At 40.6% G+C, this 15270-nt stretch overlaps 1 protein-coding gene across 20 annotated transcripts in view; it reads left to right on the top strand.

The window, feature by feature from the left end:
• FBXL13 (F-box and leucine rich repeat protein 13) overlaps positions 1-15270 on the top strand; it is a 277460-nt gene that overhangs the window by 6987 nt on the left and 255203 nt on the right. For 15 of the 20 annotated variants that reach the window (XM_054559623.2, XM_054559618.2, XM_054559619.2 and 12 more), the window contains exons 2-3: positions 11715-11818; positions 12288-12378. In XM_054559623.2, coding sequence (XP_054415598.1) covers positions 11715-11818; positions 12288-12378 — 195 coding nt within the window. Of the gene's footprint in view, positions 1-11714; positions 11819-12287; positions 12379-15270 lie in introns of those variants that run through there. The other 5 variants (XM_063726107.1, XM_063726105.1, XM_054559627.2 and 2 more) reach the window with 2 other exon arrangements.

Raw genomic sequence — 15270 nt, 5'->3', positions numbered from 1 at the left:
CACTTTCACTGTATTCTCTTCATTACAAGTGGACTATTAAGACTAATCCATATTCAAGAGGAGAGGAATTAAACCCCACCTCTTTATGTAAGAAATATCATTTGCAGACATGCTTTTAAAATGCCACCGTCATTATGATCACTTTCAAATACGATTATCTCCTTTACCTGTTTCTCCCTCTGTCCTATTGATGTGACAAACACCTATCCCTGGTAAAACTCAAATATCCAGCAGTCCGTGCTTACCCCTGAGCAATTGAACATTATTTAAAGGAAGAACACACAATTAAACTGACTTGTGTCACTTTAAATCCAATCCTCAGTTGTCAAATGGGCTCTCAATATCCATAGTCCTACATTTCCTAGTATTTTCAGTTTCTGACTATTCCATTACACCCACAGTGAAAGAGTAGACAAAAAAAAAAAAAATCCTTGGGAGGCCGAGGTGGGCAGATCACCTGAGGTTGGGAGTTCAAGACCAGCCTGACCAACATGGAGAAAGTTCGCTAAAAATACAAAATTAGCTGGGTGTGGTGGCGCATGCCTTTAATCCCAGCTACTCGGGTAGCTGAGGCAGGGGAATCTCTTGAACCCAGGAGGTGAAGGTTGCGGTGAGCTGCGATCACGCCATTGCACTCCAGCCTGGGCAATGAGAGCGAACTCCATCTCAAAAAAAAAAAAAAAATCCTCACAAAATTCTTCCACTGAATATTAAAAAATCAATTGCATTTCAATTCACTAGAACCAAAGTTTTAAATAGTAGCTTTTAAAAATTACATTCATAGGCCGGCGCAGTGGCTCACGCCTGTAATCCCAGCACTTTGGGAGGCTGAGGCAGGCGGATCACGAGGTCAGGAGCTTGAGACCATCCTGACTAACACGGTGAAACCTCGTCTCTACTAAAAATACAAAAAAAATTAGCTGGGTGTGGTGGCGGGCGCCTGTAGTCCCAGCTGCTTAGGAGGCTGAGGCAGGAGAATGGCGTGAACCTGGGAGGCAGAGCTTGCAGTGAGCCGAGATCGTGCCACTGCATTCCAGCCTGGGCAACAGAGTAAGACTCTGTCTCAAAAAAAAAAAAAAAAAAAAAGAAATTACATTCATAATAGCCACAAAAATATAAGGTTTCTTAGGACAAGATGTGAAAGACCTGTTTGGAGGAATTTGTAAAATTTTATTGAAAGACGTTTAAGGTGACCTAAAGAAATGAAGTACTCTGCCGTGTTTATGAATGGGAAAATAACAACATGTAATGTCTTCCCAGAAAATGTATAAATTCAGTGCAATTTTAGTTAAAGTCTAAAATTTTTTTCCCTATAAAACTAGACAGCTGATTATAATACTGCAGAAATATTGAGGAGGGGAAAAGTAGCCCTTGACACCTAGAAGCTGGACTGGTGTCATGATCTAGACCTTGGCATTGCTTTGGGCTAGCATGGTGTTAAGCCTTGTCAGTGCTGGAGGGACCCTGGAGGGAGATGGGGCTTGACTTCCTGGTTCCTGTGTGCTTCCTCACTTCTTGTTCACATGACACAGCTTCCAGGAGCATGTGTGTGGTGCACCCAGTGGTGCCCACTCTTCAGCAAGTTTTGCTCACCAGCCTCAGCCCATTGGCACCCCAGCAGGGGGCGTCTGCTCACTAGTGTGAGCTGGTGGGGTCCTGTTCACCAAGCCTTGGACCATCATGGCTGAGAACTATCTCTGTCTCAGGGCAACCTAATGGACTTCCCCACTACACCTCAGCCACACTCCACATTCTCTGAATCTCAGCCTTGGGGAGGTGGCTGCCCTCCTTCCAAGGTTATTTCATCTTTGGGTACTCTGTCTGAGCCACAGGGTGTCCTTTAGTGTTCTCTTTTGCTCTCTCTTAGTAGTTACTCTCTTTTTACTAGTTAGAAATTCTTTAAATTGCATTCTTTATTAGAATGTATTTATGAGATAGAATAAATGTTCTTTATTCAAAACACGGGTGTGATTTCTGTCTCTTGACTGGACTCTGAGTGATACAGGAGGATTAACTGGAGAGGGACATGAGAACTTTCCGGAGAGTTGGAAAGAAACCACACCCGGGGTGTGGGTATTTTCATTATCAAAATTATACCAATAAGATTTATGCATTTGAAATAATATAAATTTTACCTTAAATTATAATTGAGAATAGGTAGAAATGGGTAGATATATAGATGATACAAAAATCACAGAATAATTATTGTTGAAACTGGGTGATAGGTACATAAGTGTTCCCTATACTACTGTTTATACATGTTTGAAATTTGAAAATCTAAAATGAAAGATAGTTATGGGTAGGCTTTTTTTTTCAGAATGTGTGTAGCTAGAGATGGATGGAATGACAGCTTTGATTTGGCTGTGTGTTCATTTTCTGTTTGTTTGGTGTATCAATTATCTATTGCCCTGTGACATACAACCAGTTAAAGCACTTGGTGGCTTACAACAACAGGAATCACTTAGTTTGCTTAAAAATTTGAAATTTTGGCAAGGTTTTGCAGGGGGTGGAAGATCCGCTTTTAAGATGATATCTTCTTTTGCATGCCTAGCAAGTTGGTGCTGGCTGTTGGCTGGGAGTTCAGCCAGGACTGTGAACCAGTAGGCTTGGTTCCTTTTCATCTGTACCTGCCCATGGGCTGCTTAGACTTCCTCACAGTATGGTAGCTGATTTCTAAGACCAAACCTCCCCAGAGAGAACCAGGTAGAAGTTATACCATTATTTATGATCTAGGTTTGGAAGTCAACATTATTTTCACTTAGATTCAAGGGGAGGGAACGTGGAACCCATTTCATGATGGGAGGTATAACAAAGGCACATTGCAAAAAGTACATGGAGGATGGGAGATACTATCATGGCCATTGTGGAAAATACAATCTGCCATACTTGGCTTGTTCATATAAGGGGAGTCAGATCAAGTTAGATCTCAAAGCAGTCTCTAAAAAGATATAGATCACAACAGCATCACTCAGTAAGTGGATCTCAATTACTGTAATTACTCCCTTTTCTTCTTCCTTTCCCATGTTCTCCAGGAGCAGATGTCTACTGGGCATTTACAAGTTGTCTACATAGCATCTACTTCCCTCTTCCTAATATTTCCTACATTCTTATTCTATATGCTGTCTCTTTCCTCACCTAGCCCATTTGCTTCAAGAAAACTGTCTATCCCCATCTCTGGGGTTGGACCCCAACTGGCTTGCAACAACCGGTGCATTCAGTTTCCCTGGCCATTATGTTTGTGATGACAGGGAGGCAGAAGGTATAGGGTCATGGGGGAGGGCAATATGTAATCCAAGCTGATTTGGATCAGGATGCTGGTTGGATATACCCTCTCTGGATGTTGATGGGGAAGCACTTAATCCTGGGAACATTGGCAATTACCTGTGTGGCCACAAGGAGAGAGAATTTTAGCATGAAGTAGATTCCACAAAAGGCCAATTGGGGAAATGGAAAGAAACCAGGCCCTAGTGACATCAGTGAGCCACTGGATTAAACCCACACTGAAGCTTCATCTACCTTTGAATTTCTTGTAGGAGCTAATAGAGTCCATATTAAGTTGAGTTTGTTACTTGAAACCTAAAGCATCTGAAGCAAGATGAGGGGATTATTTCTTATTTGTAAGACCTTCCTAGGCCCCACATGATGGCTCATGACTGTCATTCCAGCACTTTGGCAGTGTGAGGCAGGAGGATTGCTTGAGGCCAGGAGTTTGAAACTAGCCTGGGCAACATAGTGAGAGACTGTCTTTACAGAAAAAAAAAAAATTGCCTAAGTTTGATTCTAGGCTTCACCAATTGTTAACTGGGTGACTGAGAAAATTTCCAAATCTCTCTGCTTCAGTTTTCTTTATAGTAAGATTCCAGATGGATGTGATAGAGGGCTTTATTTTCTAGAGTGGGAGGAAGAGCCATTGTGAAAGAGAAAAGTAGGAAAAGAAAATAGCAAACTGTGTCCTCAGGCAGATCAATTTAAGTAAAGAATACAGTAATCCCTCAGTATCCATGGGGGATTGGTTCCAAGACCTTCCTTGGAGACTGACGTTGGAGAATGTTCAAATTCCTGATAAAAAGTGGCATGGCATTTGTATATAACCTATACACATCCTCTTCTATACTTTAAATCATCTTTAGATTACTTATATCTAATACAATGTAAATGCTATGTAAGTAGATGGTATACTGTTTCATTTAGGGAATAATGACAAGAGGAAACATTCTGTATGTGTTTAGTGCAGATGAAACTTTTTTTCAAATATTTTTGGTCTGTGGTTGATTGAATCTATGGATGCAGGACCCATGGATATAGAAGGCCAACCTGCGTAGGAAAGGTGAGGATCTGAAAGTGGACTCCGTTATACTATTCTTGCCCATGTAATCCTTCAAAAGTCTTTGTGGGCTCTTGGAGATTCACATGCCCAGCTTAAAGACTACTGGATTCTATGTTCAATTCAAGTTAAACAAGTAACTTAATTTTTTGAACAGATGAGGCTCTTGACACCAGCCAGTCTTTTTTGTCGGGGAACAGCAAGAGTGGTCAGCTGAGGGGGATACACTAGGACATTCTATCAGCAAATATTTGCTGGGTCTCTACCACGTGCTAGTTGAAAACACCTCAATGGCTTCAACCACTTGGAGCTGTGACTCTGAGGCTGTCTCTAGCCTGAGCTTGTCTCCTGAGCTCTCTGAGCATTTATCCATTTGGGATGAGATTATACGTTGATAATACCTTTTGGGAAAACAGTTTTGAGATATGTATGAAGATCTGTAATATATACCTTTTGATTCTATATTTTCATAGAAATCTATCTTGGAGAAATAGAGATGAAGATATTTACATTTCATCATTAAGATTCAGGAAAAATATATTTTAGAAATTCAGAGGTTTTTTTTTTTAAGTCACCTGAAGATAGGTAGAAATTGTAGGAAAACTAAATATTGCCTTCCAATCCCTCACTCTCCCTGTATTCTTCATTTCTGTCTCTCAGAACTCTGAGATACTCTTTCCACCACTGTGGGAATTAGCTTAATGTGCCCTCTATTTTTGGATATACTCCTTCCCAAAGGCATTTGTGTTTTGAAAGAGATTATTAAGATAGGAGCTCACATAAATGAATAAAGCCTTATTGGTAGACCTTCGGACAGTGGGTCATCCAGAAATAACATAGAAACCCTGGTTTCTCCCTCAATTTTCTACTAGGTAGAAGTCAGTACATTGTTTACGGACAAACAAGGACTGCCCCACAGGGACCAAAGATGAGTTAGATATTATGGTCTACAAAAACATTAAGCAGATACACCTAGTGATTGTATCTGAGAGGAAGAAAGTACTTTTCAAATGGTGAGCTCCAATTTCAGTTTAGCATTTAGGGAAGATGAAAAGAGTTTGCAAAACCAGATCTGTTCAGCAGAGGGGGTCCTCAATCTACAAATCATGGTTTTAAAGCCAATGTTGTTGTTTTTTTTTGGTAATTATGATTTTTCTGAGAAGTTTTTATGTTTTATGTTTCTTTCAAGATTAAGTTGCCAATCAGGTTTTTTTTTTTTTGAGACAGAGTCTTGCTCTGTCGCCCAGACTGGAGTACAGTGGCACGATCTCGGCTCACTGCAAGCTCCGCCTCCTGGGTTCCTGCCATTCTCCTGTCTCAGCCTCCTGAGTAGCTGGGACTACAGGCGCCTGCCACCATGCCTGGCTAATTTTTTGTATTTTTCGTAGAGACAGGGTTTCACCGTGTTAGCCAGGACGGTCTCAATCTCCTGGCTTTGTGATCTGCCTGTCTTGGCCTCCCAAGTGTTGAGATTACAGGCGTGAGCCACCGTGCTGGGCCAGGTATTTTTTTTTAAGAGACTAATTGCTGCACGTATTTATCAGAGATGCAAGAATCAGGAATTACTGATTCTTGAGCAAGGGACTGCCCTGCCCATTTAGGAGAGGAGGAGCTGGATACACTAACTCATTTTGCTGGACCTTGGGCAGGAAGGTTGTGGCTTTGCCGGAGGACAGTTATCTTTGCTGAATTCCCTCAGCCCAGCCAGGCAGTTTACACATGTAGTTCCTGAGGTAAATCCACAGGACACTAAACAAAGAAAAGCACATGATTTATTATTTTTCCAATAACAATTTTCTTAGAGGGGATGAGACGGCTGGGACTGCTTCCCCACTGGGACAGGCCCAGTCCGGCAGGTATCAGAGTCCCTTGTCTCACTCTTACCTCATAGAGCCTGCTGCTCCTCACCTGTCCTGTCCAATCTGCTTTAAAAACCTTCAAGTCTAACAAAAAAAAAAAAAGGAAAAAAACAAAAAAAACCCCCTTCAAGTCTGGTCCTGAGGGGCATCTTCCTCTTCCTGGGGTCTCATCTGAATGTTGAAGCTAGTTGGCCTCTCTCAGTAATCTTCCGGAATATTCATTTATAGAGTTTCTAAAATAAAATTTTGACACCATCTATTTCAATGTTAAAAAGACATAAAAGCCCCTTTATTTTCAAAATTGTAACTTACTAACTTCCATAAATACAAATTAAGATATCTCCCAAAACAACAGCGTGCTACCTCCATCTCCATCCCACAGGGGGATGGCGATCATTTGTGAGATACTGCTTTAGATATGTTTCAGAGGTTGGGGTAGGGGATAGGGAAATGGAAGGGACTTTGAACAATGTTTTTCTGTTTCTTCACCTGCTGAAGGCTCCCCAAGTATTTGATAATCACTTTTATCTCTGTACTTCTGGAGTAATTATTTTTTATATTATAATATTACTATTTCAGCCCTCAGCATATTTCACTATGTTTATCTGAGTATCTAAAAAGCTAAACAATACTTGCTCTCTTAAGTGTCTTACATTTGTTTTTGTGTGTCCACCAAGGGTTATAATAGTTACTATCTTGCTATTTATATTTGAACTATTGGTCTATTCAGTTCTCTCCTAGCCATTTTCCACTAAATGCTTTTGTCCTAACATCTTCCATTAGGTGTGGTTTAAGTCAGAGTCAGTCTCTGTCTTTCTCTGTCAGTCATCACACTGGACTTTGAGTGGTATACGGGAATATTTTCAATTTCTTTTCTCTATGTCCAAGTGTTTTCCTCTAATGAAGGTGATAATTAACAGCAGAATGGTTAAAAATGGTGACGGACCAGGCACAGTGGCTCATGCCTGTAATCCCAGCACTTTGGGAGGCTGAGAGGAAGGAAGATCACTTAAGGCCAGGAGTTCAGGACTAGCCGGGGCAACAGAGTGAGACTCCATTTCAACAACAAAATTAAGTGAGTTTGGGGGCTATTGCCTGTAGTCCTAGCTCCTTGGGAGGCTGAGGTGGGAGGATTGCCTGAGCTCAAGAGCTTGAGATTACACTGAGTTGATTGTGCCACTGCACTCCAGCCTGGGTTACAGAGCAAGACCTTGTCTCAAAAAAAAAAAAAAAAAAATATATATATATATATATATATATATATATGTAATAGCTTGTTGTCATTATCTGTTGAGTGTCTATTTTGTGCTAGACACTGTTCAAAGCAGTTTTTAATTTTCATGATAGCCCTATAGCGTATGAACCTTTATTATCCCCCTTTTTTAAGGAAACAGAAACAGAGACGTAATTTGTCAATGGTTGCATGGTAGAAGATTGCAGATCCCAGACTTAAACCAAGTGGACTCCACGCTTTGCATTATCTTGCTCTTTGAAAGATAGGTAGCAGGAGAAAGGAGTGGAAGCAACAGTCCTGGTTAAACCCATGTTTGTCCTTAGGACCCAGAACATCCTTCAGAATAGATGAGAAATATTGGGAACTGAGTGTAGGGAAGTAGAGCCAAAAGAAAGTGAGGATTACGTAATTGCTTTGTGAATTTACAAGCTTGAGAGAGCTAATCCAATAATTAACTCATGGACTTTTTTGTCCTTGATTGTGTAAGTTTTTACTGAGAATATTATTAATAATAAGGCCCTGATTAATGTTTTTGAGAGTCAAACATTAATCTTGTGGGAATGTTTCTTTTGCTTCTGCTTACAATAAAGACTAAGTTAATGGTTTTGTGATTTTTATTTTCACTGGGCAGGGAAAAAGCTATTGATTCACTAACTGTGCTGTCTTATTGGCATGTAGCTATGCACTGTTCCCTCATTAATACAAAAAATATCATGCTGTGCTATTTTGTCCAAGGGAAAAAGACAAACAGTGAGATTTCTTTCTCTATTATTATTTTTTGAGACAAGGTCTTTCTCTGCCACCCAGGCTGCAGTACAGTGTTGTGATAATAACTCACTGCAGCCTTGAACTCCTGGGCTCAAGCAATCCTCCCACCTCCCACCTAGCAAGTAGCTAGGGCTACAGGTGCATGCCACCATGCTCAGCTAATTTTTAAAACAATTTTTGTATTTTTTAGAGATGGGGTCTCACTGTATTGCCCAAGGTAGTCCTGAACTCCTGTCTTCAAGCAAACCTCCCACCTTGGTCTCATAAAGTGGTGGGATTATAGGCATGAACCACCACACCTGGCCAACAGTGAGATTTCCTATGTGAAAAGTGTGCATTTCACCTCTGCTAGTTCCATATGCCTTTATTAGCATTTCAGAGACTTATCCTCTCAACCTGACTTCTGCAGGATAGCTTTTCAGGAAAAGTAGTTTATTATAAGTGGAGCTTGGAAATATATATAATCAATTTCTAACATACATTAACCAGATCTCAACTTTTTAAAAAATGTACCATAAAGCTGAACTTCATTTAGGCACACATTCTCAGACATCAGTATGCATAGGAATCACCTGGGGAGCTCAGTAAAATGCAGGTTTCTAGGCCCTATTCTCAGAGACAAATTCATTCTCCAGGTGATTCTGATGTAGATGTCCTCAGGGTGCCAGAATAAGATGGAGAAAAGGATGTAGAGTGAGGAGTACAAAAACTCAGTACTCTGGAGACCCAGGCACAGAAGTGCTGGAGAGCAGATGGGCTTTTCACCAAGGATATTGAGGGAGCTGTGGGAAGTCTGATTGGCCTCCAGATAATAGATGGCTTCAGCCCTTTTTGTTAGGTCCCTGTAGGACCCACTCTTGCTGGCTCTTTAGGTAATAGATGACTGTTCAAATTCAGGTTGCAATAGTGGTGAGACCGTTAGTCTCCTGTGCAACTATAGTCTCTTGGTTTGGGGGAAAAGGAAGTCAGTCTGCAGGTGGCTGAGCACGTCTAAGCAGTTAGTATGGGCTTGGTCTGAAGGCAGAGCTGGAGAGGGAGAGGGATCTAAATCTTACCATTCTGCCATTCTCTAAAGGACTGAGCTTCCTGCTTGCAGGCTGTACACTAAGAAGAGGAGCATGGAGCTATTGCAAAGGGGGAGATTGTTATTATCCAGGGTCCAATTAGGAGAAATTACCCTTTTTAGTTTTGGAGGAACAGTATGAGAATTGCTGAGAGTCTAAGACAAGACCCCAGGCCTAGATCTGCTGACACTTGGCCTATGGAGGTAGGGCGGACTGCTCTGTGTAACTCAAGTGATGGAGTTATTTTGTTCTGGAAATAGAGGATCAAGAGAAAAAGCCAGCAGGAGTGGGTCTGAAGCATCCCGACCACCCCCAACATGCACACTAGACCCCACCAGAAAACAGTGGACAACAAAGGGAAAGAGAAATGCCAATGGAGAATTCCAGGTCGTTTCTGTGGGAAGTGTGCTGCAGACCTTTTCATCTGTCTCAAATGGAGAAAACATCAGTAATTCTGTATATCTTGCAGACACTTTTAACAAGAAGTTTCTTCTTTTGGGGGGACCTCATAAGGAAAATGTGACAGCAGCGACTTTACGAGTTCCATATATGTGCTTTAAACAGTATCTTAGATCCAGCAAGTCCATTGTTTCCCACCTATGTGTACTGAGCTACAATTTTTCAAATGTGTATACTCTGTAGATGTTGTGAATGATAAAATACAAATGTATTTTTAAGAGTTCTTAAATTCACTTATTTTAATGGTGGATTTTCTCAATCTCTTTGATGATTGGGTCTAAGGAACTTTTTGGCAAAACAAAAACAAAACAAAACAATAAAACAAAACAACCCCCCCCCAAACCCCAATGAGCTTCTCATACTTTAAAAGGCTAGAAACCCCTGATGTAAAGCATCATAGTTATGTCTTCAGATTGGCTATAAAGAACTTACTCCTCACATAATGCAAACCCTCATGGTACAGTGACTTTATTGTATTGTTTATGATGGATTTTTAGAAAGAGGCAAGATCAACTGCATTTTTGTTTTACTTTAGCAGAATATTAACACTGAATAAATACAGAGGGGTATGTAAAAACACATTTACTTTAAAACTGTCACATTATTTGACTTTTTAACTGTATAAGAAAAAGTTTGCTGCTGCTAGAGTAAACAGACAACCCACAGAGTAGGCGAAAATCTATACATCCAACAAAGGACTAATATTCAGAATCTACAAAGAACTCAAACAAATTAGCAAGAAAAAAGCAATCCCATCAAAAAGTGGGCTAAGGACATGAATACACAGTCCTCAAAAGAACATATACAGATAGCCAACAAACATGAAAAAATGCTCAACATCACGAATGATCAGGGAAATGCAAATCAAAACCACAGTGTGATACCACCTTACTCCTGCAAGAATGGCCATAATCAAAAAATAAAAAAAAAAAATAGATGTTGACATGGATGCAGTGAAAAGGGAACACTTCTGCACTGCTGGTGAAAATGTAAACTAGGCTGGGCATGGTGGATCATGCCTGTAATCCCAGCACTTTCAGAGGCTGAGGCAGGCGGATCACCTGAGGTCAGGGGTTCAAGACCAGCTTGGCCAACATGGTGAAACCCTGTCTCTACCACAAATAGAAAAATTAGCTGGGCGTGGTGTTGGATGCCTTAATCCCAACTACTCAGGAGGCTGAGACAGGAGAATCGCTTGAACCCAGGAGGTGGAGGTTGCAGTGAGCCGAGATAGCACCATTGTACTCCAACCTGGGCGACAAGAGTGAGACTCTGCTCAAAAAAAAAGTAAACTAGTAAACAGTGTGGAGAGTCCTTAAAGAACTAAAAGTAGAACTACCATTTGATCAGTAGTGGGATAGCAATCCCACTATTGGGTATCTACCCAGAGGAAAATAAGTTATTATACAAAAAAATACTTGCACACACATTTATAACAGCACAATTCACAATTGCAAAAATATGAAACCAGCCCAAGTGCCCATCAATCAATGATTGGATAAAGAAATTGTGAGATATATATATCACATCATATATATATGATGCAATATGACTCAGCCATGAAAAGGAACTAATTAATGGCATTCACAGTAACCTGGATGGAACTGGAGACCATCATTCTAAGTGAAGTAACTCAGGAATGGAAAACCAAACATTGTACATTCTCACTCATAAATGGGAGCTAAACTATGAGGATGCAAAGACATAGAATGATACAATGGACTTTGGGGATTTGGGGGAAAGGGTGGGAGGGGTTTGAGGGATAAAAGACTACTAATTGTGTTCAGTGTACACTGCTCAGGTGATGGGTGCACCAAAATCTCACAAATCACCACTAAAGAACTTACTCATGTAACCAAACACCACCTGTTCCCCAAAAACCTATAGAAATAAATAATTAAAAAACAGAAAAACCCAAAACAAATTGAACAATAAAAAGTTACCTGCTGCTTAGTAAAAACATGAAAATTCAGAAACATTGATGCCATTTCCCTTTTTTTCCCTAGGCACTGTTATGTGGTATACTTGTTACATGTCCTGAGGATCCGCTGAGGTATTTAGAGGGAATGATCATGGTTATAATCAAAAGTGGTCTTCAGAATCTTCTTTGGTAAGTATTGTTTTGATTTGTGATAGGGAAATATTTTATTTTGAAGGAAAACTTTTATTGTACAGTAACAAAATAAGGTCTTGCCAATGAATGCTTCCAATCTCAAGATTGTTAAGGAATCCCTCCACAGCCTTTTCAGTTTCAAAGACGCAAACCTGAATAATTTGCCCACTGGTTCTCAAGCTGAGAAATACGGTGTATTCTCATCAGTAACGTGTTCATAGGGCCAGTTTATTTCAAGTTGGGAAAGAGGAAAGGGAGGCATATCCTCCTTTGGGGGACACAACAATATCTTGCGAGAGTAGTTTGAAAAAGTCCTCCAGGTGATTCTGATCTGCTTCTCCTAAGGGGAAATGTGTTTTCCTTCTCCTCCCTTTCATTCCACCTACAAGAATCACTGATTTAATTATGGAACTAACTAACTAATTAATGAAATTAATTTTGACTGTATTTTATGATGTTATTAAAGGGATATGTGCATTGCTCCATCAATGAAATCAAACATTCGAAGATTGTCTGAAACTTACCTGGAACAACTTTTTGAATTGGATGATCAGCTGGTAATTATTAGTAATCAAGAATACACAAATATATATTTTAAACTTTGATGGAATTTTCCAAGTAAATTTTATATTTATGGGAGGTGTGAGGTCAGACTGTTTTTGGTGTTGGGGGCACCGAGAAAAGTGAAGGAATAGCCACACACGTACACAGATGCATGCAAAGCCACATTCATAGTAACCTTCCCAAATTTCCAGAAAGTATTTACGAGGGCATTTGTTCCTTCTCTTTCTGATAAAATCTTTCCATTAAGTTTTCCCCCTTTCCTCTTTCTCCTCCTTCTCCTCTCATGCATCTTTATAAAGATAAAAATAGCATTATGGAAAGCTTTACAAGAGGATGTTTTCTTTCCTTTCTAATCTGCTTCCTTCTGTGTTCCAGTCCACCGCCCATTCTCTCTGCTGTCTGCCTTCTCAGATTAGGTTACGGGGAATCATGCTCGTAATGACATGACCAAAACATTATTGACAGCCAACTTAAAAGCCAGATCTCATTGTTACTGCAAACCAGTGCCAGCAGCTAGTTTTGATCCTGTAAAGAGGGCAAGGAAGTAATTCAGGACATGAAGACTTTAGAACAAAGATCGTTTAAGAGAGGCTAACAGAGCAAAAGGCACGTGAAGAGAGAAATACTAACACAAATTAGATATGTGTGGAACCATGTGTGATACCTCTCTTTTTTTTTTTTTTCCCCCAGACGGAGTCTTGCTCTGCTGCCCGGGCTGGAGTGCAATGGCATGATCTTGGCTCACTGCAACCTCCGCCTCCCGGGTTCAAGCGATTCTCCTGTCTCAGCCTCCCAAGTAGCTGGGATTACAGATGCATGCTGCCATGCCACTAAAATATAATTTTTTGTATTTTAGTAGAACTGGGGTTTCACCATGTTGCCCAGACTGGTCTCGAACTCCTGACCTCAGGCAAGCCACCTGCCTCAGCCTCAGATTACAGGTGTGAGCCATTGCACTTGGCCCGTGCATGATACCTCTTGATTACAGGGCTGTTGTCTGGTAGGTCCAGGCAGGACTTGGAGTTGCTACTGAAGTTGGATGTTGAAAAGTGGAATCAAAGCCATGTTCAAGGTGGGGGCTGAGAGGCAAAAATAATTTGAGGCATCTGTTTAGAAGGATGGGTGGAGAGTAACACTGGATCCTAATCAGTGGTCTGCAACAGAGAAACAGAATTAGAGGGATGAGATGATTTTGAGGTACCAGTACACTGGGCAGAACCCATGTGTCCCATCCTACTTGATCTGCATCATGGTGTGTAGGTGTTTTTACTGTACTTTATTAACCACAGACTTTTGATCTATGGAGTGCAGATATCTGCAAATTACTGTGTTTTTGGAGCTGTTTGGGGACAACCTCAGGAGCTGAGGGAGAGGCCTAGGGGACAGGATTCTGGGTCGTGTATGCCTACTCCTATACTCCAGAATAGTTTTGGTTTCAGTATGATTTTTCTTGAGAAAAGCTCAATAACCATTGCTAAAATATACTAAAGTTTTTGAAAACCACTGATTTAGTGTGGTAAACCCTATTGTCAATATTATGACAAAGACCTTATATAAAATCAGGCTGTGTCCAGTGTCCAGCTAGGAGCCCATAGGGAATCATTTAAAAACTGCAGAGAATTCCGGCCGGGCGCGGTGGCTCACGCCTGTCATCCCAGCACTTTGGGAGGCCGAGGCGGGTGGATCACCTGAGGTCAGGAGCTTGAGACCAGCCTGGCCAACATGGTGAAATTCTGTCTCTACCAAAAATGCAAAAATTAGCTGGGCGTGGTGGCGGGTGCCTGTAATCCCAGCTACTCGGGAGGGTGAGCCAGGAGAATCACTTGAACCTGGGAGGCGGAGGTTGCAGTGAGCCGAGATCGTGCTACTGCACTCCAGCCTGGGCGATCAGAATGAAACTCCATCTCAAAAAAAAAAAAAAAAAAAAGAAAAGAAAAGGAATTGTCAGAGATATTTCAGGATGTTGAAAATGCAAAAGTTAAAATATTAGAAGCTGATCCAAACTTAAGAGTTATGACAGTTTGCCAAGGCATAGAAAAGGTGCCCACTTCATATAATAAGTTGGAAACAATAGAAATGAGATATGACTTTGCAAAAGCAATGACGAAAATATTTGTTAAGGTTAGACATGAAAATGTGAATCTCCAAGTGTCCTGGGGTTGCTTGTTAGAGGGCTCAACCTAGGTTGGATGTACATTAATTTCTCCTCCACCCTCAGAGAAAAATGAAATTTTTTTTTTTACAAAGAAGCAAAACACTTTAATCCTCAATATTTTTGACATTTTAAAGTATATACATTAAGCCAGGCACAGTGGCATGCACTTGTACTCCCATCTACTTAGGAGGCTGAGGTGGGAGAATTGCTTGAGGCCAGGAGTTTGAAACCAACCTGGGCAACATAGTGAGACCTCATCTCTTAAAAAAAATGTATAGTATACTAAATTAATAATTGGTTTTACTTTTTTTATATGCCTTTCCTATGTGGTTTCCCATACTGTTATAATTGGCAGTAAAATGATTTTTAATGTTTTAACAAAAAACTTCAAAGGTTATGAATAACTATAATTTTTCCCATTAATTATTGATTGCTTAATTGCAGGGTTTTTCAGTCTTATACTACACAGTTCTGCACAGTGAGGACTGCCTATATGTGCTGTTAAAGTGATCTAAATATGTCCTGAGAAGGATTCTGTACTTCTATATTTGAGTTCTTGTGGAAGAACTGCAACCTAGCTTAATAGGTAGACAAGATTGAAAACCTAACTGGGAGTATGTGCCTGTGTCAATAGCTGAGACTTGGCCAGTCCCAGTAGCCGTACTTTAACCATTCATACACTACTGAGTGTTCAAACTGTGTTCAACCAAGGAAAACATCAATCTGTAAC

The sequence above is a fragment of the Pongo abelii genome, chromosome 6 (genome assembly GCF_028885655.2).
Source record: "Pongo abelii isolate AG06213 chromosome 6, NHGRI_mPonAbe1-v2.0_pri, whole genome shotgun sequence".
NCBI classification, from domain to species: Eukaryota; Metazoa; Chordata; class Mammalia; order Primates; family Hominidae; genus Pongo; species Pongo abelii.
Note: the sequence above shows the minus strand (reverse complement) of the source record. Positions and strands in the feature narration are given on the sequence as shown.